This window comes from Papio anubis, chromosome 16 (assembly GCF_008728515.1).
Source record: "Papio anubis isolate 15944 chromosome 16, Panubis1.0, whole genome shotgun sequence".
In the NCBI taxonomy this organism is placed as follows: domain Eukaryota; kingdom Metazoa; phylum Chordata; class Mammalia; order Primates; family Cercopithecidae; genus Papio; species Papio anubis.
The window spans coordinates 59,693,417-59,709,450 of record NC_044991.1 but is presented as its reverse complement, the minus strand read 5'-3'; the positions used below and the strand labels follow the sequence as shown (position 1 = coordinate 59,709,450).

General features: G+C 59.6%; 1 protein-coding gene across 6 annotated transcripts in view; it reads left to right on the top strand.

Annotated features, from left to right (window-relative positions):
* Positions 1–2,852: 2,852 nt before the first annotated feature.
* Positions 2,853–16,034, top strand: part of NOL4L (nucleolar protein 4 like) — a 141,663-nt gene continuing 128,481 nt past the window's right edge. For all 6 annotated transcript variants that reach the window (XR_652403.4, XM_009216336.3, XM_009216338.4 and 3 more), the window contains exon 1: positions 2,853–3,352. Coding sequence is in view for 5 of the 6 variants with exons in the window: in XM_009216336.3 (XP_009214600.2) it covers positions 3,032–3,352 (321 nt within the window). In the remaining variant the exon portion in view is untranslated. The remainder of the gene's footprint in view (positions 3,353–16,034) is intronic.

Below are 16,034 nucleotides of genomic sequence, written 5' to 3'. Positions count from 1 at the left end.
GGCACCTGTCATTTAAGTCACTGCTCAGATGCTACCTCCTTAGAGGGGCCTTCCCCGATCCCCCTAAGAAAAGCAGCCCCTTCTGTGCATTATTTGCTATCACAGCTCCCTCTCTCCTTCGTGGCCCATTCCCTGGGCTGTTGTGATCAATAGCTGGTTTGTTCAATAGCCATCTTCCATACCCATTGGCGCACTCCCGTAGGGCAGGGACCTTGGGGATCCCATGACCATATCCCAAGCCCCTGCTGCACAAGGGCTGCTAAACAAATGTTTATTGAATGAATGAAGCACAAAAAGTGTCAACAATGCCTGTCTTCCTCCTTGAATACTTCGAGGCCCCCCTGAGGGAGAAAATGGCACTTACTGGGCACCCGTCACAGGTCAGGCACTCTCATCCTGTTGAATCTCTACATCTGTGACATCCTGTCCCGTTATACAGATGATGAAGTAGGGGCTCAGTGACCTGCCTGAGGTCACTTAGCAAAGGTGGAATGATGGCTTCATTCCACCGGGAAGTAGCCAAGTGGGATCTGTGAGCATGAAGAATGCCATGCCAAATAATCGTCAGGACTCACTTCCAAATCTGACTCTACCCGAAGCCCATGTTCTTTACATTATACTATACATTCTGCCGTGCCAGAACTCAGCCCAAGACTGACAACCAGGTTTTTAGCTTCTGAAAGGCAGGCAAAGACCCAGACTGGGTGGAGAGGTGGTCCCGCTTAGTGGTTATTGAAGTGGGTCCTGGAACTGGACGGAGAGACCAGGGCTCATACAAGGACCCCATCACCCAGGCACAGGGTATATTTGCCACAAGTTATCATTACCATTGCCAGGCTAGAGCATCTTTGCTCTCAGGAAGTGTCTGCTGGAAGGATAACTGTCAAGGGACACATAGAAAAACTCAGGGTCTGAGCTTCTTAATAACAGAAGCCCCTGCGCCCCTGGGGCTGGCCTTTGGGTAGTGACTTCCCTGCTCTGAGTGGTCACCTCTTAAAAACGGGCATGCATACCAGCATAGATCCAAAAAGAGCTCTTGGGAAGATAAAGAGGAAAAATGACTGTGGAGTTGTTGGTGTATATAAAGTAACATGAAATGTAAATTATCTAAAAATAATCTCCCATGTGAAATGCAGAGAGAGGTTGGGACTTGGGAGACCTCAAGGGTTCTTTCAGCATTTATTGACACCTACTGTGTGCCAGGTGTTGTGCTAGGGCCTGTGCATATGAGGACGGGTCAGATATGGCCCTGAGCATCTGGAGATCCCTTTATATTGGGGGAAGTGAGCCAGGTATTTACAGAGTGGGGCTCTCTCTGAGCGCCGAAAGGGGAAGACTTTGTGTGTGATATGGCAGCAGGAGCCAGGTGTACATGAGCTGAAACCCACCCCTCCTTCCTGCATGACCTTGAGCAGGTCAGGCCACTTCTCCAAGCCTCAGGCCTTCATCTGTAAAATGGGGCCTTCCCCTCTGCCTCTCAGAGTTGCCAGGACATGCCGCGTAGTAGGTCCTGGGGTGGGGGACTTTGGGATGGGAGAAGCCAGTAGTTCCTAGGCAGGAAACGGTCCTGCACTAGCCAAAGTCTGGGCCTCAGGACTTGGATGGTGAATTGCCTGCAGGAGTGTTGTGGAGACATGGGGTGGATCCCAGGGGACAGCTGGGAGGGAAGTGCAGCAATTCCTCATGAACTGTTAAGGAAGTGGGGGATAGGGGTGCAGAAATCCTGGAAATTTGGCCTGTGCCTTTATTTATGTTGGAATTTCATTAAGGGGAAGGGGACCAGCTAGCTCTACCCAAGGTCAGATCTGCCCAGGTAGGAGGGGGGCGGTGGGGCCACCTGAGTTTACTCAGCGAGAGATTCCAGGTCAAGGCGCACCCGGGAAGGCAGGGTGTCTCAGGATGAGTTTGTGGATGTGTTGAGTGCTTTCTGAAGCCGAGGTGGGATTGGGCTGAGGCCACAGGCGACTTCCCAGGGGGCCCGGGCCTGTCCCAGAGCAGCGGAGCAGGCAAGCAGAGGCAAAGCTGGTCAAACTTCGGGGAATTCAGAGTGAGGCAAAAGGAGAGGAAGTTTGGGGGCCCCGAAGGGCGGCGATGTGGGGTTCCCCCAGGGGAACACTGCTCTTCTGGCTTCGGCTCACGGGAGAGAGGTCAAGCCAGTTGCGGGAGCGAGGGACGGGGAGCCTGCCCTACACCTCCCCGGCCGGGCTAAGTGGGGCGGGGCGGCCGGGAGGCCGGCTGCTGGGCCGGGGTCTGCGCCCTACTCCCCGCGGGACCGCCGCGTCCGGGAGGAGCTGGACCTGCGAAGCTCCGGGCCCAGCCCGGCCGGACGGAACGCGGTCCCTGGGCTGGGCACTACGCTCCTGCGGTTCCTGCCCTCTCGGCGGCTGCGGGCGCGGCTGCCCCCGCGCCCCCAGGGGCCGGGCCGGGCGGGGGCTGGGCCCGGCGGGCGGGCGCAGGAGGACGGGGGGGCGGGCGGCGGCGAAGGCTGCGCCGCTCTAACAGGTGGGATCCCGCGGCGTGGTGGAGGCGGGCGCGGGAGGAGGAGGAGGAGGAGGAAGAGCCGCGGCAGCGGGAGCCTGAGCAGGAGCAGGATGAGCCGCGCAAGCTGACAGCCACTGCTGCCGCCCGCGCCCAGGCTCGGTCTCGCTCCCCGCGCTCGGGGCCGCTCCCCGCCTCCCGCCTCCCCCGGCCGCCCGCGGGGCGGCCCGCCCCCTCTGCACCTCCGGGCCCGGAGCTGCCTCCATCGCTCCTGCATCCCGGCCGGGGGGAGGAGGAGGCGGAGCAGGAGGCGAGCCGGAGCCGCCGCCGCCAACGCCGCCGCCGCCGCCGCCGCCCGAGCAGGACAGAGCGCGCCGCAGCCCCGCGCGTCCGGCCGCCGCCCGCGCCCATCCAGCAGCCTCGCCGGAGCCACACCGCGGGACAGCTGCGGCCGCGGCGTGTCCCGGCCCGGCCCAGCCCAGCCCAGCTCAGTCCCGGCACCGGGCGGCCCGGCGGCCGGCCCGCCCCCGAGGGCGCCGGGCGCGGCGGGAGGATGCCGAAGCCGACGCTGCTGCTGCGCGGGGGCTGGGAGCGCGAGCGCAGCCCCGGGGACTCGGAGCTGGGCCGCCAGTTCCGGGACTGGTGCTTGCGCACCTACGGCGACTCGGCCAAAACCAAGACGGTGACACGCAGCAAATACCAGCGGATCGCCGAGGTCCTGCAGGGCGGCGGCGGGACCGGCGCGGGCAGCGGCCCCGCAGCCGGCGAGAAAGGCAAGTTCCAGTTCTGGGTGCGCTCCAAGGGCTTCCGCCTGGGCAGCGGCCGGGAACCCAAGATGGGCCAAGTGGTGTATGTGCCGGTCAAGACGGGCTCGGTGAGTGCGCGCGCGGCGGCCGCGGGCGGGTCCCGCGGCGGGGCTTGGGGCGGGCGGGCGGGGGCGGGGTGGGGGTGTGGATGTGTGTCCGAACGTGTGTCCCTGAGGTTGTCCGTGTGTCGGGCCCGCCGGAGGCGCACGCGTCCCTGCTCACCGGCCCTCCCCGGCTCGCCTGGGCAGCGCTCCGGGTTCGGGGCGTCCCTGCCCCCCTCCGCGCCGCTGCCCGGGCCGTGGCCGTGCCGGGCAGGCTGTCCCGGGCTGCTCACCCCAGCCTGTTCCGTCCTCCCATCCCCTCCCCCCGCCAGCAGGCGGCTGCTCTGGAGCCCGAGCCTCCCCCCCGCCCGCCCCGGGGCTGCCTGTCCCGGGCGCCTCGCGCTCCCGCCCCCGGGCCGGCTGGGCGGTGTGTGTGTGTGTGTGTGTGTGTGTGTGTGTGTGTGTGTGTGTGCGCGCGCGCTGAGGGTGGTGCCGCGGGGTAGGGGGGAGGGAGGCAGGGGCAGCCGCGGGACGGGGAGTCCGCCGGGCCTCCCAGCGCCAGGGGAAGGGGCCCGCCCGGGCACTGTCGCCCCGACCCCACCCGGGGCTAGCCCGGGGAGGGGCGGCCGGAGCCGCAGCCTGGCGCAGGAGCAGCCTCCCGCGGGTGGGTGGGGCGCCCCCTCAGCCCCCCGGGCCCCTCGCTCCCCCCTCCCCGGGACGGGGGCGGCCTGACCTATCCCTCCCCTCCCCTCCCCCGTCCCCCGGCCGGCCCGGTCCGGGCGGGGTGGCGTGGGGGAGGGGGCGGGGAACCGCAGCCGCCTAAAGGGAGGAGGCGGGCGGCCGGGCGGGGGCGTCCCCTCTGGCCCGGGGCGCCCTGGAGAGGGCGTGCGGCGCGGGCCCCGCGGCTCCCCCGCCGGGACCTCATTGTTCTGCAGAGGGTGGGGGCTGGGGGGGTGGCCGCTCCCGGGGCGCTGCTGAGCTTTGAACTTTCCGTCGCCGAGACCCTCCATTAGTGCGTTCCGCCCCCGGCCCGGTCGGGCCGCGCCGGCCTCCCCCCGCCCTTCTTGCTCCCTCCCCGGCCGGAGCACGAGAGCCGGGCCGCCCCGCGCCGGCCTCCCTCCCTCCCCCGCTCTCCCGCTCCCCCCTCCGCGCTCCTCCCCCGGCCGGCCCGCCCGCCCCGCGCTCAGCCCCGTCCCCGGCCGGAGCGGGCTCTTCACACACAATTGATTCGGTCGTTACGAAAAGTGCACTTGTCCCCTCCCCCTCCCCCTCCGCGGCCGCCCGGGCCCGGCCCGCGGGGTGAGGGGGCCGCGAGGGAGGGAGGCGGGAGCCGGGGAGCAGATACGGAGGCGCCTCCCCCCGCGCCCAGGGGACGGGGCTGCAGGCCGCGGGGAGTGGGAGCCGCGAGCGCGGAGGGCGGGCGGCCCATCTGCGAGGAGCGCTGATAACCGCGCTGCGGCCGCCAGCAGCCCATCTGCGCCGCTGCCGCCTCCGGCCGGACCGGGAACAGGGGGCCGGGGCCCGCCCGAGGGGCGCGCCGGGACCGGGTTCCCCGAGGGGGAAGCTGGGGCAGTGACCCAGCCCGCGCAAGGCTGGGATCCCCCCAGCCTAAATCCGCACTCTCGCTCAAACCCGGCGAGTCTGGGTCATTGTCCCCTCCCCCGATCGAGTCCAGGACCCCTCCCCCAGCCCAAATCAGTGCCCACTTTCCCAGATGGGGCGCATGGGTCAGCCCTTCCCACCCTGCCAGGTCGGTCCCCTCCTCGGTTCTCCCATCTTGGGTCACTGCGCCCCGCCGGAGTGCGGTTTTTCTGAGGTCAGTGACCCACGAGATGGTTGGCTGGGTCCTGCCTCCTACCCTAGGTCAGTGCCCTCTGCCATCAGGGCTTCCCGGGTAGGTGCCCCCCCCATCCTGGTTACACCTCCCTGAATAGCTGGAAGCCTTGGCCCAACCTTCTTAGTCTGAGGCAGGAGCCCTGAGTCCACCCTCTCCTGGAGTTGGGGGTTGACCCCCCCAAACCTGGCAGCAGGCTCACTGGCTTTCTGTGTAGCTCAACTTCTCCCTAGGGTGTGGGCATCTGGAGCAGTCGTCCACTCTTTATCCACACAGCTGTAGAGGCTGAGCACCCCCTCCCCCATCCAGGCCACATGCAGAAACTGGGTGTTAGGCCTGGACCCCAGGTCCTGCCGGCCCGGCTGCTGGCTTCAGACGCTCCCTGAGGCCCATGCTGACCCGCCCTGCCTGCCCCTGGCAGCGCGACCGTCCCCAGTCTCCACCCTGGCTCTCAGACCAATAATGAGCCCTCCCTGAGGGACCACCTGCCTGGGAGGCAGAGAAAGGGGACCCAGGCCTTCCAGTCCAGGCTGCCAGGAGATCGACAAACACAACAGACGTGCCCTCCCTCGACAGCCCGCCCCTCGAGCTCCCCACGCCCGCCTGCCTGGCCTGCTGGTCCCCAGAGAGCCCGTTAGTTACCTGCCACTCGCCCAGCCAGCCGGAGCCAGGCAGGAGATGCCACCCCCATCTCCAAGTTCCTTCCTGGGGCCCAGTTATTATTTTTATATTTCCATTTTCCTTTTCACTGATCCAAGAGGAACAAATCCTGCTGGGAATTCTGGGGCAGCCATTGGCCTCTTCCTGGGAGGGGCTGAATGGGACCTCCTTTGAAAGGTGCAAAGGACATCTCCTACAGTCCCTGGCCTACACACACACACACACACACACACACATCCTCGCCCCTGGTGTCAGTTGGGAGAGAGCCTGTAGTTTGGTCCTCGGTGGGTTTTTGTGAAGGTCATTGGGCCATAAACCTTTGTCCAAAGCATTTGTTTAGTACCCACAGGCCTTGTGCGGGCACTGGGGTGCTGGGGTGGGTGGGGCTCTGTGCCTGCTCCCAGGTCACCCAGATGTCAGGAGTGGTGGGCATAGCTGAGGACAGGATAAAAAAGCCCATGGGGGCTTCAAGAGAGAGCAGGTAGAAAGATTCCAAGGAAGAAGGGAGGTGGGAGTTGGGTCATCCAGCTGCGACAGGCCCCATATAGCCTCTGTCCCCAGGGTGGCCATGGTGTGTCACCTCTCTTCCCCATTGCTCTCTGGCTGCCCCCACCCTGGGCCTCCGTTCCTCCTCCCACAGCCATATGCGGTGCTGCGGTCGGGGCCCTCTCCTAGTCCCGGCCAGCCTCGGGTCGATGATCTGACACCACTTGTCCCGTCCCATCTGGCCCTGAGCTTTTCTGGGTGTGTGTGACAAAGGCTTAATCTGTCCGGACGGGCCCAGGGCAGAGAGAGGGCGAGGGGAATTACACTCCGCAGGGCCTCCTGCAGCTGGGGCCCGGGTGGGGGTGGGGCAGGGCGGGGGTCGAGGAGAAGCCTGGGCGTGGGGGGAGAGGCAAGTTGGCCTCCAGTTTGCAGGTTGTCACAGGAAGTAGAAGGTGGAAGCGGGGTATGGAGGGGAGGAGGGCGGAGTCCTCCACGGGCAGCTAGGGGTGCTGGTGGGGATAAGATCTCTTTATGACAAGAGCCAGCTGGGGGCCTCCTGGCTGGGCGAAGCCTGGTGAGGATTTATTATTTCTTACGTTTGGCCTGCTCCAGCCCCTGTGGGCTGCCGAGAGGGGGAAGCAAACCCGTTGGAGACAAGACCCTCCAATTCTGTTCTGGCATTGGCCACAAAGTAAAACAACCCCTTTCCTTTTCCTCTGGCATCTCGGAGTGGAGCCGTCCGCAGAGCCTTCGAGGGCCACAGGTTATGGCTGAGGTGGGTCTCTGGGCTGTCTGTCATTTCCTAGGATCAGAGAGCCCCAAGACTCTGTGGAGAGATAGAGGTGCTCAGCCCAACTGTACCATCTTCCAGATGGGAAAACTGAGGGCTAGAGAGAGGAAGTTTCCATTTGTCGGGAGCTAGGACTGGAACAGGGTTCTCTGTGCACCGCTGTAGCTTCTCCGTGGACCTGCCACATGCCAGGAATCCCACCATTAGAGCCCCATTCCCCAAGGGAAACTTCGAGATTGCCAAACTCCACTCTCAACACCAGGCTTTTGCAAGCTGGACCCCAGGTGTTCCGCTACCCAAATTGACTAATGGTGGTCTTTTCCCAGTTTGCAACAACGTTCATTTAGTGGAAAGCCTTTTCAGTCCTAAGTCTCTCCCCAGAGCTTTTGTGTAAACCTTTGACACCTGCGGCCGCTGGTCTGGGCGGGAAATGGCCTCTGACTTAGCACTGCGTAATATGTGCTGTGACCTTTGGTTGAGTCCCTCAATATTTCCTAGTTTTCCCTGAATTATCAGTACAGCAGCTGTTTCGGGGGTCACCTACTGCGTGCCTGTCACTGGGCTGAGGTGCTGATACGCATCAGCTTGTGGAATTCTTACAGCAGCCTAGAGGCCGGTGCTGTGATTACTGCTACTTTCACATGAGTAAACTGAGGCTTAGGGAGGTTCAGAACTTCCCCTAGTCCACACCAATGCCAGGGATCTTGCATACCTCTCCATTCTGACTTTGAAGGGTCTTGCAACCTGATCCAATTTGAAAGCATAAGTCCTTCATATCAAGCTTTCAGTCCATTACACTTTAGTCTGAATTAGTTTCAAAGCATCCCTCTGATCAAGATGTCTGTATTCACAGGCTTGTGCCTGAGGCAGGACTGGCACAGCACAAAGTCTGTGGGCTTTCCTAGGGCTCATGAAGATGGGTGGGGAGGAGGAGGACGCCTCTGTTGTCCTGGGCCCTGGGGGGCTTTGGGAAGAAGGTTGACAGTGATGCCTGGCACAGGCCCCGTTTGCATTTTTCGTGAGTGGCAGAGCGTGCGTTTTTGTCAGTTACGCCTTGTGATTTGGGTGGCATAGTCCTGGGTAACTCTGGGGGGCTGCATTTTGGTGCCAGGGTGATGCAGACAGGTCAGGCTCTACCTTCCTGGGGCCTCCCCTCTAAGTCCTGGGTCACTCTCTGCCTAGGGGTGGGGACACTGTGCACCCTTCTTCCTTGGGTAGGAGCTGGCAGGAAAACCCTCTCCTTTATGGCCCCTACAGGCTGTTTTGCCGTCCCTGCATGTCTGGGAGGCTGGAAGGCCCATCTGGGACCTCGGAAATGCTGCTGGGAGGATTGGGGGGTGGGGAGCCTATGGCTGGGGCTGTCTGGGGACCAAGGTGGAGGGCCTCAGGCATACCTGGGCTTTTTCAAGCCAGATCTTAGCTCAGAGGTGCGACTGAATCCTGCATGTGTGTGCTCACAGGCTAGAATATGCATGTGCATGTGTGTGTGTGTGTGTAAAAGTGCAACTGTGTGGGTGTGAGTGTGCTGTTCCTATCTATGTGCAGGCTGGAAATGCTTGTGTGAGTGTGTGTGTGTGGAGTGTGTGCAGGGCACAGGTGGAGAGGCTCCTCTGTGTGTTTGTCGGCATCTATGTGAGCACCTGGGCTGTGGGCCTTGGCAGCCGTGGGTGTGACTGTGTGTGCGTGCACTCATGTGAGATCTGGATCGGACTCACCCTGTCTGCCAGCCAGTGTGGTGCTGTCGGGGTGTCCTCCATCATCACCAAGTCACCCGAGCTGCAGCCCTGGCCCTTGCCATCCCTGGAGTCTCAGCAGCTGGCTGAAGCCAAGTGGTGGCCATAAGAGGTGGTGTGATGCCCCTGTCCACATGACATGACCAGCCAAGGCATCTCCTTGTTCCAGCTTCCCACCACCACCCCCTACCTGCCTCTTGCTATGGTCCTATAACAAAGCCCAAAGCCAAGCATGGGGCGGAAAGGTCCTGGGAGAAAAGGCTCTGAACTTGAAGGGAGGGGGCCAGGGCCTATGGGGTCCTAACTCAACTGTTTAATTGCCACATGACCCCGGAGAAGTAGCCTGCCTCGCCTCTCTCAGTCTCAGTTTCCTTTTCTGGAAAATGGGCTCTAAAGCTCCATTTCTTGGCAAACTGGAAAAGGCTCTGCTGTCATTTGAGGATGGTGGCTAAGGAATGTGCTTGAGGCCACTGTGCTCACTCATGTCAAAGCCAGGCCTACCAGCCTGGGGGCATGGTGAGACCCCGTCTCTATACAAAATTTTAAAAAACTTAGGCACGGTGGCACGCATCTGTGGTCCCAGCTTCTCAGGAGGCTGAGGCAGGAGGATCACTTGAGCTCAGGGGTTAGAGGCTGCAGTGAGCTGTGATCATGCCACTGCACTCCAGCCTGGGTGACAGAGGCAGACTCTGTCTCAAAAAAAAAAAAAAAGGAGAACCAGGCTAGGCCTATGGGCCCCAAAGCAGGTAAAGGAGCAGCTGGAAGTTGGTGACAGCACCCACCAGGGCCAGTGGCTTATTAGAACAAGAACTCTTGAGTCCACTTTGATGTAGAGAATAGGTAAAGGGCCTGGGCTTTAATGCTACAGGGCCCTGGGTTCAAATCCCATCTCTGCCCTTTTATCAGTTTGGCCTTAATTGTCCTTCCTTCCTTCCTTCCTTCCTTCCTTCCTTCCTTCCTTCCTTCCTTCCTTCCTTCCTTCCTTCCTTCCTTCCTTCCTTCCTTCCTTCCTTTTTTGATGCAATATTGGCTTACTGCAACCTCCGCCTCCCATGGCCTGAATTTTCTCATCAGTAAAATGGAGCTGTAATCATATTCCTCTTCTAGGACTGATGTGGAAATTAATGCTTTCATGCACGTAGGGCCCCCAAATGTAGCAAATCTTAGGAAATGTTAGCTGCTATGTGATCTCACTGAGCCTCAGTATTCCTCATCTGGAAAATGGGGATGGTGATGAAGGATGTTGTGAATATTAAATGGCACAGTGGAGATGAGGCACCCAGCCAAGTCCCTGGCATAGAGTAGGTAGGCAGCAACTAGGAGTTCCCTAGAGGTTGTATCTGAGTCATTTCTGTGTCTTCAGCACTATCAGGGGCCTGAGAAATGTTGCACTGAATAGAACAGAGAAAGCTTTTTCTTTTCTTTTCGTCTTTTTGTTTTTCTTTTCTTTTCTTTCTTTTTTCTTTTTTTTTTTTTTGAGTCAGAGTCTCACTTTGTTGCCCAGGCTGGTCTTCAGCTCCTGAGCTCAAGTGATCCTCCTGCCTCAGCCTCCCACGCAGCTGGGCTTACAGGTGGTGGACACTGCAGCTGGCCCCAGAAGTCTTGGTGAGGGATGGAGGTGTGGCATGAACCCCCAGAGCTGGGAACTTGCAGGCTCAGGGTCTCTTGCTGCCCTGACTGGTTCTTGCCCTGCAGTGAGCCTCCTTAGCTTTAGTTATTGACATACAGAAGACTCCAGTGATCTCCCTGCCTCTGAATTCCTCCGAGGTGTCAGATCCCAGAGGTCAAGGAAGGGCGCTGGAGGGCTTTCCCAAGGCCCGGCAGGCACCTGCTGAGTAGAGGGACAAGCCTCTCGCCCTTCTTCTATATGGACCCGACCCCCACCCGGTCCCCGCCTTCTCCATATGGACCGCACCCCCGCCTGGCCCCCTGGCTGGGAACCTGAGTTCCTGGGGTCTGGATTTGTAAGGAGAACACATAATGGTGGGCGTAATGACTGCCTCCCTCTGGCAGGGGTCTGAGCCCATCTCCCAATTTTTCAAGCCCCTGCCATGTGCCAGATACATTATTCCATTTAATCTCCCCTGGGTTCTGTGAAGTAGATGAGAACTTGGTACCAGAGAGGCCAGGGAACCTCCCCAAGGCCCACAGTGAACACATGACTGGGCTGGAGCTCCAGGACTCTGTCTGACCCTCCAAACCCCAGGGCCTGGAGGCGGGGTCCACGGGAGGACCCCTGGGAGTGAAGGCAGCAGGGGTGCCCTAGCTCTCCATCCACCCCTGGCTCATGGTGCCCGCTCACCTTTAGTGAGGGCACCCCACTTAAGCTTTCTAGACCTCGAGGCAGCCCTCCCACCTGGCCAGACCCAGCCTAATGGGAGACAGATGCCCCCGCTGCCTCTCGTCCATGCTCTTCCCCTCTGATTTCAACTGCAGCTGCAGGCCTGGCCTGGGCGGGCTGCTGGGCCAGCAGACGGGAGTCGGGGGGAGTGGGGAGATGGCAGAGCAGGTGGGAGGCTGGGCCCATCCTCTCACCCACATGGTTGTGGATCCCAGAGCACTAGTCCTCTTGGCCACCCTGGACATGGAGCTCCTCCCCTGCAGATGGAGAAACTAAGGCAGAGTGGAGGGAACTCACTCAAGGTCCCACTGAGCTCCAGAGCTGAGTGCGAGCCTCTGGTTCCCAAGCCCAGGTCATTCATTCATTCACTTCCTCGCTGTCCTTCCTGCACAGCAGCTGCAGCCTTCCCCTTCCTCGGCCTCCCCTGAGAGTCACTTCTGACCCCTTTCTCTGACCTCCTCTCCCTCCCAGTCCAACCCATTTACAAATCCTGTTGATTTTACCTTCAAAGCACATCTCAAATTCTACCATGTCTCATGGCCTCCACTGCCTCCAGCCTGGTCCAAGCCTGGAGAGGCAGCTGCCTCCCCATGGGGCCCCCTGTGTCTACCCTGTTCCCTGCCCACATAACCCCTTCTTCCCACAAACAGCCAGAGGAAACCTTGGAAACCCCAAGTCAGGTTCTCTTTTTCCTCTGTCCAGAACCCACCAAGACTCGTCTCATTCAAAGCAAGAGCCATTGCTTTCCCAGTTGCCTGCAGAGCCCTGCACGATCTGGCGCTGGCTGCCCGCCGCTCTCAATTCCCTCTCCCCTCGTTCATTTGGCCTCAGCCACACTGGCCTCTTTGCTATTCTGCAAACATGCCAAATACAGTCCTGCCCCAGGCCCCTTGCACTGGCCTTCACCTAGCTTGGAATACTCTTTCTTCAGATCTCTGCATGGTCAGCTCTTCTCCTTCTTTAGGTCTTTGGTCAAATGTCACCTGCTCAGAGTGGGCCTCCCTGATCACCCAGTGAGGACCACCTTAGATCCCTTGGACCATCTCCCATCTCTCTTTTCTACTTGATTTTTCCTCTGTGGCCCTTATCACCCCCTGACATTCTACGTATTTCACTAGTTTCTGTGCTTAGGATCTGTCTCCCCCAAGGCCATGAGCACCCGCAGGGCGGACTGCATCTGTTTTTTTTGCTGCTGTATCCCCAGGACCCAGACGAGCCCCTGCCCTTAAGGGGCTCCCTACTGGGCAGGGGGGTTCAGCAGATGTCACAGAGCTGGGTTCTGAGAACTGCCCAGTTATACACAGAGGCCCCGAGGAGCTCCAGGGCGCAGACCCACCCTCAGGACAGGGCCTGAGAAGTCCTCGGGGAAGTGACATTTCACCATTTCACCTGGACCTTGAAGGCCAAAAAGGACTTTTCAGCAAGAGCAGAGCATGGGGAAGCTCATTCCGGGGGGGTGGGACTGGTTTTGGTGGGGGCAGCGTGGGCTGTGTACAACGGATCCCAGGGCCAATTTTCTTAGAGAAGCATGTTTGGAAGAACATTCTAGATGGAGTGGAGATGAGTAAATAGCCAAGTCAGCTTGAGAACCGCAGTGGGGTCCTGAGGGGGTGAGCTGGCACGATTGTTTGGGGCCAGATGGAGGAGAGGGATCTGAGGAGCCCATCGCATCAGGCACAGCAGGGAGCTCGCAGGAGGGTGCTTATGTGGAGGGAGCTAAGGTCACGCTGGGGTTTTAGAAGGAACGCTCAGATGCTGTGGTGAGAGGCAAGAGGGCGATGGAGAAGGAAAACCAGGCGGAGGCATAGCGAGATGAGGGGAGAAAGGCATGGCGGGTTTCCTCAATGGACCAGAGGTTGAGTGGCTGGGGCTTGGTGAGGTGGGAGTGGGGTGAGGGAGGCTAGAGGGTCACAGTCAACCCTGGGACTCTTGGGTGGGAGGAGTGGTTTAGGAAACCGGGGTGCAGATCTGGGGTGAAGGCACAGGGGCAGGATCTGGGACGCAGCATCCAAAGGTGTCCTCCCGGCTGGCAGCCTGTGGCGGTGGGAGGCTGCGGAGGGGACCCCGTGACTCAGGCCTCGGTGGGGCCAGCGTGGGAGTCATCGTGTTACCCAGGCCCCCCCCCGCCCCCCGGCTCCAGCTTGGAACCCTCCCCTCCCGGCTGGGACCCGACACAAGCTCCTGGGAGGCCTGTGCTTGGGTGGATGACTCATCGTTTTCTCGGCATCCCCAGGCTGAGGAAATGTTCAAGGAGACATGGGGCCCTTCCTTCAGCAGGCCAGGCCCTAACTGGATGCTGGCGAGTCGAGAACAACACAATCAGGCCTCCGGCCTTGTCTGAGGACAGCCTGCAGGGGTGCTTCCGAGAGGCCCTGGCTTCCACAGCCTTGCACGTCCTCAAGCACCCTGAAAGGCTGTTATGACCCCATTCTACAGGTTAGCAAACCAAGGCACAAGCTCTGCTGGGCCCCCAGCTAAGCAACCACTAGATGCCTCAGTTTCTTCGTCTGTAAAATGGGTCTGATGATTGCTCCTCCCCTACAGGTTGTTGGGAAAAACTAAAGGCAAGAATCCGTGTGAAATGTTTAACCAGTGGGATTGTCATTGTCATGGGGATGTGGAGAGGGGTCTGCCCAGGCAACAGGGGCTCTTGACTAGGCAGAGCCACCGTAGGGACATCCAGAAGGCAGTATGGCCAAGGACAGTCCTGCATTTGGATCCCAACTCTGGCACCAGCTGTGTGGTTCTAGGCAAATGGCTTGCCTGCTTTGATCCCTGACCCCTTCTATATAAGGGGGTGATAAAACCCATACCCCAAGGGGTAGCTGGGAAGATGGTGTAAAACCAAGCCTGCCAGGCAGGCCACAGAATAGGGGCTGCTGCTCCATCTTGGGGTCTCTCAGAGCAAAGATCCCAAAACCAGGCAGCTGTGAAGCTCCCAAAGGTGGCTCTGAGGCTCTCTGTGAGGTGATATGAAAGCCTGGGCTGAGGGGAGAGAGAAGGGAGATAGCTCAGAGGGCTTAGGCTGGGAGGCTCCATGGAGGATGGATGTTCTCTGGAGCTCTTGAGGTTGGGACAGGAGCAGGCTGGGGGTGAATGGCTTTATGTTGATTCAAGGCCCCTGCAGGTCAGCAGAGCAGTGGGGGTCTGGAGCCAGGGGCTGGGTCCAGGTTCTGCCACTTTTACTGCTGTGCAGTCTTGGGTAAGTTACTTCCCCTCTCCAAGCCTCGGTTTCCTCATCTGTAAAATGGGATGATAATAGCTATCGATTCAGTTATATCCTCCTTGTATGCTATTGTATAGAAGTATCTATACCAAGGTGTGGACAGTCAAGCCCTCAATGAAAGGGAGCTGTAATCGGGATTATGACTGTGGTGGAATCAATAACCCTAGAAGCTGTGATGAAGCCAGGTGAAGCAGTGCCACCAAGTGGGTCTCTGGAGCTCAGACTGGCCGGGGTTTCAATGGCTCTTTGTGACTCATTAGTTGAATGACCTTGAAGCAAGTTGCCGCCCCTCTCTGAGCCACAGTTTTCTCATCTGTAAAATGGATCCAGGCCAGGCACAGTGTTTCATGCCTATAATCCCAGCATTTTGGGAGGCTGAGGTGTGAGGATTGCTTGAGCCCAGGAGTTTGAGACCAGCCCTGGCAATATAGCGAGACCCTGTCTCTATAATAACTAAAAAAATTAGCTGGGCATGGTGGCGCCATTCCTGTGGTCCCAGCTACACTTGAGCCTGGGAGGTTAAGGCTGCAGTGAGCCATGGTTGTGCCACTGCACTCCATCCAGCCTGGGTGACAGCGAGACCCTGTCTAAAAACTAAAGAAAAAAAAAAGGGGATGCAATAGTATGACCTATCTCTCAGGGCTGCCTTGGGGAGGTGAAGAGAGACTCCATGCCAAGTGCTCAGCTTGGGAAACAAGAGCTGCTCTTTGCTTATGCCTGTGGCATGGCCAGTGGCAGTGAGACCTATGGACATGGCGTCCGGGGCAGGGGCAGGGGACACTGGAGCAGAGAACTGCAGAAGGGGCAGTGGGCAGAGGTAGAAGTGAAGCCAGAGTGTGTGCAGGGAAACTGGGCTGGGGGGCTTCCAGGAGGGTGGTGGTCAGCTGGGTTTGCCTCCAGGATTGACAGGGCCCCAGCCCCCAGATCTGGAGGAGAGGGGGCCTTGATGGAAGCCAGAGGGCAGAGGGACGGCGCCGAGCCAAAGGTGGTGGGAAGCGGAGGCTGGGAGTCCTGCTGCTCCAATCAGAGGCTGGTCATCGGGGAGCAGGGGCGAGGGGCAGTGGGCTCCACAGAGTCCAGGCTCTGCATTATGGGACTGAGAGCGGGTCCGAGAGCCCTGGGTTTGAATCCTGACTCACCAACTGGCTTGGATCCATCTTAACTTCTTCCATTCTCACATCTATAAAATGGGGAGAACGATGTCAGCTGCTTCTTGGAGTTGCTGTGGGGAGAATCTGGAATACATGAAGTACTCAGTCCCTGTCTGCTGCAGAGTGAGAACAATGGCAGTCATGACACAGCCAGTATTGTCCAGCACTTAGGAAGTGCCAGGCCCTGTGCTAACACTTTATGCACACGACCCCATGTGATTGTCCAAACTTGGTGACCGCTGTGATCCTTATCTCGCCAGTGGAGATTCGGAGGCTCAGATATGTTAAGGAAGATGAACAAGAGCACACAGCTGGGAAGAGGCAGAGCACAGACTCGAGCTCGCACAGGGAAGGGTTGTGTCCTCAGCTCCTTAAATCGCCGCCCTTCTGCCAGCAAGGCTTAGATTCTGGGATCCTCTGTGGCGTTACCTGGTCTTGGACCGTGGTTCATCCCAGGCTAGGGAGTCGGGTGTGAGTCTGCCTGGCAG